This window comes from Passer domesticus, chromosome Z (genome assembly GCF_036417665.1).
Source record: "Passer domesticus isolate bPasDom1 chromosome Z, bPasDom1.hap1, whole genome shotgun sequence".
Classification (NCBI taxonomy): Eukaryota; Metazoa; Chordata; class Aves; order Passeriformes; family Passeridae; genus Passer; species Passer domesticus.
This window is the reverse complement of record NC_087512.1, coordinates 11,641,056-11,647,055: the sequence shown is the minus strand read 5'-3', so window position 1 is coordinate 11,647,055 and position 6,000 is coordinate 11,641,056. Positions and strand designations below refer to the sequence as shown.

Genomic DNA, 6,000 nt, shown 5'->3' with positions numbered 1-6,000 from the left:
TTGAACACTTAGGTAATTAAAGCTGGTTTTTAAGAAGAAACTAAATGTGGAACAAAAAAAACAATTTAAAGATTATGAAATAAGCAAAAGGCAGAGAACTAAATTTCAATTCTTTTCCATTCATGTAATAATTTAATATGGAATAAAAAGCCAAATTCTTGTGTGAATATATACACTTTATGTTTAAAAAAATATTGGGGATAAAACTGACCAAATTATCTATGTTATGTGAAGAAATGATTCTGGTAAAAAGACTAATTTGTATGCATATCATGAAGTCTGTTGTCACATGTAAAATGAGGATGTTGAGGTTTTAGCATGGTTTGTGGGGGTACAACAAAGTTACATCTGTTTCTGTGCTGGTGTGGTTAGCACAAAATATGTAGGCTGAAGAGACATTAACATTTTTTGCCTGAAGTGATAAGCTGACTGGGTTCTATTCTGAGAGTCATATATCACATATAGATGCTTTGATCTGCTACCCCTAGACTTTCCTTTCAAAATGTGACTGTCTTTAATCAAAGAAATAAATCTGCCATTATTGACATCAAGTTCTAAAAATCTGAAAAAAATATTTGCTGCCAGATTTATTTATCTGGTCTCTTAGTTGTTGTCTAAGTGTTCCTCTTTTTTTTATATGCTGCTATTGCTTTTTTGATATAGAATTGTTTTATAACTCAGAAAGGCAATCTAGAAACCTCACAAGGAACATCATCATTTGTGGGTACTATACTATCTCATGCATACTTGGCTAAAAGTAATAAAGATATATTAAAATGAAAAAAATATTCTGTGCAGACAGCATTCTCAGCAAAATGTAAAGGTTTGTGGCTCCCTATGGGTTATATTACTTCAATGAGATTATTTGTATTCTTAAAGAGCATCATATGTTCAAATACATTGCTGAATCAAAACAGGGAAAAGACCATTTAAACATTTTGTGAAATTTTTATGAGAGTAAAGATGAATGCAGAAAAAAATATACTCCAGAATGAAGGAGCAGTGTTCAGATACAAGCTACTAAGTCAGCGTAGAATGCTGGAGGTTTGCTAATATCTTGGGCAGCTGACAGACTGAAAATTAGACCCTATACTGAGTTCAGATAATCACAGTTACCAGTTTCCTATGTTTAGTCTTCAGAAAACTTGACATTGTAGATCAAAAGAATGCCAGAATACCACTGAAAACCAAGAATTTTTATGCAACTCCATTTTAAAATTCAGGGGAATTATTTACAAAGAGTATTCTGAAATGTATGTCACACAGGTCCATGAAAAAATAGTTCCTATCAACATAGAGTCAGCCATCACTAGACACAAGAGAATGGAGAAATTGGATAGAACTGCATTTAAACAGGAAAAATGGGAAAAACCAGTAACACTCACACTTCAAATAGAAAAAGAAACACCCACTTAAGCTGTAAGGAGAGCATTTGACCAAGACTCTGCTTAATCTGCCAGAGAAGTCAACATTCTCCAGGTGTCATGGTGTGCCATAGACATTTTTAGACAAGCACCTATCACACATAAAAATTTGTGCAGCATGTCTGGATTATGTGGTGCCCTTGAACACATTGTGCCAACAAAAAAAGGACAGCAGGCAGGTCTTTAGCAGGTGGTAGAGTTGAGATGTACTGCAAGGTTAGAAATAGAAAGGTTCAATGGCAAAGATTCATCATCTCCACTGTCAACAAACATTCTGTTTTTGCGAACATGATGCCCAGTCTATCCTGGTCTTAGAGAAAACAGTTTTCATTTATATTATTAACTAGAAATTGCAGCATGCTTTAAAAGATTAATTGATTACAGGATTTAATTCATTAAAAATTAACTAATAAACTGTACATATAACAAAAGCTGAATAGATATCATAGTACATTTAGAAGAATTGGACATATTCTTTTCTTTAACCAAATCTTAATGATGACACTACCATCTCTATTTAAGTTTAGAAATTGGTTTAATTTTATTTAGAAATATCATCAGACTATTTAAGATGAGCAAACCATAACTTTCCCATTTTGTGGTTTTGTTGTTTTGCTTTTTTAATTTTAAAGTAACAGAAAATGTGTAGTTGGAGTGGATTTTGCTCTTGCAACAATAAAGAAAAAACTTTCCTCATTGAAGAGAGGACTGGACCTGTAAGACACATTTCTTACAGGCTTGGAGAAAAAAGATTTCTTAATGTTCATAAACAGTAATTTTTCATACATTTATGTCTTCACATGTGTTTTGCTCCCCGTCAGTTGATTGTGCTTCTTTAGATCTTTGGAGAAAGACTTTTATATCCTATAAAAAGGAAAAAGGAAATATTAAAAGTAATTTCATGTTGCAGCCTGAAAACTGCAGTAATAACACCTTAAAACTTGCAGTAATAACACCTGTCTATCCTCGGGGTGAGCTTTCCACTGACTAGATTATGGTGAAAAACTAACTTCAGTGGAGGTAAATTACAGAGTCCCCACGTTACAGACAATGTCTTCCAGCAGGGCACTGTAACACATTCAGCTGAGGTGCTGTAATATCACTGAGATTATGTTTTCATGGTATCCATGGGACTTAATTTTCTTTGGTGGTTAGACCAAACAACACTGTGTTAAAATGCAACTCTTAAACTGAGATCTTAAACATCATCTTAATATGTAAAGAGAGGTATCAAGAGTGTTGTTTAAACCAGTAAATGTTATTCAGAACATACAAAGACAAATTCTTCAATCAAGTGGGGTTTTTTTTAGTATGTCATATTTCAGACTGAACTTTAACAACAATTCCAGGGAACAGATACTAAAAATATAAGTAACTAATACTTTGAATAATATATATACCCTCAGCAGGTTAATTTTATGCATTGTTCTTTATACCATATTGTCTGATTTGTTAATTTTCAATAATTTTGTATTAGCAGAATCTTCTCCATTTCCCATTTCAGCAATACTATCCATTGTAGGATGTGTAAGTAGGATGAACAAGGAATTTCTGTTTTAAAATAATAACATGATGAGCATTCAATACAAAGATAAATATTTAACTTTCTAGCATCTCCTGATACTGTCAGAATACACATATTTTCCTTTAGGAGAATAATTAACAGTCAGATTTTTTTATTTACACGTAGTATTTTTATATACACGTACTGCAATATATATTGTGTGCATAATTTGAAGATACAACCTTTTCTCAAAAGTAGAAACTGCCTGTATGTAATGATGCCTCACAAATTTGCAAAATACCAGAAGCATTTCAGTGAATACAGAACTATGCTAAAGGAAATATTACCATTCATTGCTTTTAGAAGGTTGCACTAATATTTATTTTTTATTCTAGGAAGCACTTCACTGTAAGAAGGCATTTTTCAGCAAGTTGAGTCAGAAAAAGTAGTCTCAATCCTGGTTAGATATAATAAATGTAAAATAAATAAAATAAATAAATGTAATGTAAAAAAAAAAAAAAAAAAAGTAGTACTAAATAAGTAGTACTAAATGCTGTTAAAAATCTGGAGATAGAGTGCTCCAACAGTTTTACTATACCCATCTTTAATGAAGGAAACTTTTTTTTTTAGATGAACACGTATTATTTATATTCCTTTAATATAAGAAACAACATCTTTTATGTACATTAAATTTTCTAAGATTATTTAGGGATGGGATACATCATCAAGAGAAGCATAACATAGGTCTCTTTTTTCAATGAGTTACTTAAACACTGAGTTAGATTTTCCTTTTCTTGCACACTGGGACATTTAAAACACCACATGAAAAAAACTACTCCAGTTTCATAAGTATTACAGTTACAGTTTATGACTGAACAGTGATTCAGCAGTACTTTTTTTCTGTCAAAACCTTGACACATGGTCCAGTTCATAAGATGTATTTAATATAATCAGTATGAACTGTCCCTATGACAAGATGCTCTTTCACTTTGTGAAATGATACATGGAGTTCTGAATGTTTAAAGTGTAATATTAAATGGCTGCTGCAGGTATAAACAGGTTTTGTTCAGACAGGTTCTTCAACATACTAATAAATATTTTTTCAAAAAGCCATGTTAACTACACATTAATAGAAATCCTGCTTCAGTGGAATTCCTATCTGACAAAATACCTGTATTATGTTACTGAAGTGGTTAACAGAATGAAAAACATTAACAGCACTAACCATATGACAAACAATTTAGATGGAACATTTAGCCTGTGCTAAATGTATTCAAAACATAAATACATAGAAATATTATGTGATATCCCTATTTTCAATAAAAGTGCTTTTTTAAAAGGGCTATTCAGGATTTGAAAGCAGACTAAGGAATATAATGTAATTTATCCAATGCATAATAGTTTTGATATTAATAAACTGAATGCTAATTATCAAACTACCTTATCTTCAGTAATTATAAGAATGCAGTTTACTCAAAGTAACAAATACTGCATTAGGCATTAAGAATTATAGAAGTAGAATATATCCCGGACTCTTTCCTTAAATTTATCACAATCAAAATGTAGAATTACTAAAATAGGTGGTTATTTCCAAATTACCATATCTGTGACTGTCTCAGAACAGATGGTAAAATTTGCAGCAATAAATAATGAGGCCTAAAGAAAACCCCTTAATTGACCGAAGCTAATAGATGAACACATGCAGTGGAAGAAGCAGATTGCTTGCTTCTCCATTTTGATCAGCTGGTGTAATAAAGATCTTCTCTCATTTATTAAAGTTAATCAAAGAAAATTTAATTGAGCATTTAATGAAGATCCTTCATAAACATACACATGTAAGTGTCATCTGCCTATTCTCATGGAATACATTTTATCTGATAAGTGAAAAGAATGTGTTGATATTGGCAAACACTTCAAAGTTCTAGTTAGGACCAGAAAACCTTGCAATCAGGTCAGAAAAGACAAGATGAAAAAGTAATAGAATTTCTGGGCATATTAATTTGTAGACATTTGTACTAAGGCTGAAAGAAATGCCACCATTATGTAGGATGGTGCCAGCAGAGAAAACAAAATCCCTGCAAAAGACAGTAAATCTCACATAGAAAAAAAATATTTTTTGAGATATGACATATAATAATGGTTGAAATTGAACAGGTCATCAAGATCCAAAAGAATCAGGTATCCTAACTTGAACTGGAAAAAATGTAAGCTAGATGTTCCCTTTATAGTTTTCAGCAAAACATTTTACTCTCTGCTGTTTATGACTGCATTAGTACAAACATTTTAACTTTTAGAAACCACACCCTGACTTGCTATATTTATCTTGTAAAAGATCTCAAAATAACAGCACTGTGGTTCACTTTCATTTTTATAGAAATCTCTGAGGAGAATTTTTGCAAAAATAATTGATGCTAAAAATATTGTCTTGGAAAGAAAAAAGTCCACCTGTTCCCCAAATAGGGAATTGATACAGGAAAAATCTTCTTTGGTCTGTATGTAATAGATCAGAATTGCAACATACTTAAAACAATGGCCCCTGGGTCTCTATGCCTGTTTGCTGGTGAATATAAAAGTTTTTTGCTAAACCTGGGTATTGATGTCATCCATAAAACAAAACTCTGTATTTAACAGTACAGTCAAGCAATGAAATAGTTTGGGTTTAAGTACAGAAACCATAGAGTACTATATTTGAGATACAGTCAGTATAAACCTTTTCAAGAGGAAGTTTTAAGTATTACAAATGATAACTGAAGCTCTGCATCACCTAACTGTTGAGTCAGGAGATACAGGAATCAACAGAACATGCCAAATAAGCGGGAAAATATCTAATTTAAGTGGAATGATACCAATATATAAACAAGATGGGAACACCTCTGGGCTAGAGTATGTGCACTGAAACCCTCAGTTACTGCCAAGATTCATATACACTATCCTGCAGCTTTTCTTATAGACTGGCAATTTTTATACCTGAACTGCCCTGAATATATCCTACCAGCCAGAAATAACACAGGTAATTGATGGCAGCTAATAAAATTTAAACATGCTCTACAATCTACTCTTTAAGCTATGTAA

General features: G+C 32.0%; 1 protein-coding gene across 11 annotated transcripts in view; it reads right to left on the bottom strand.

The window, feature by feature from the left end:
• Nucleotides 1-1,940: 1,940 nt before the first annotated feature.
• The window catches only part of SPEF2 (sperm flagellar 2), a 74,681-nt gene continuing 70,621 nt past the window's right edge, over nt 1,941-6,000 (bottom strand). For 10 of the 11 annotated variants that reach the window (XM_064403107.1, XM_064403100.1, XM_064403101.1 and 7 more), the window contains one exon: nt 1,941-2,288. In XM_064403107.1, the coding sequence (XP_064259177.1) occupies nt 2,205-2,288 (84 nt within the window). In that variant the 3' untranslated portion in view covers nt 1,941-2,204. The remainder of the gene's footprint in view (nt 2,289-6,000) is intronic. The other variant, XR_010352262.1, reaches the window with a different exon arrangement.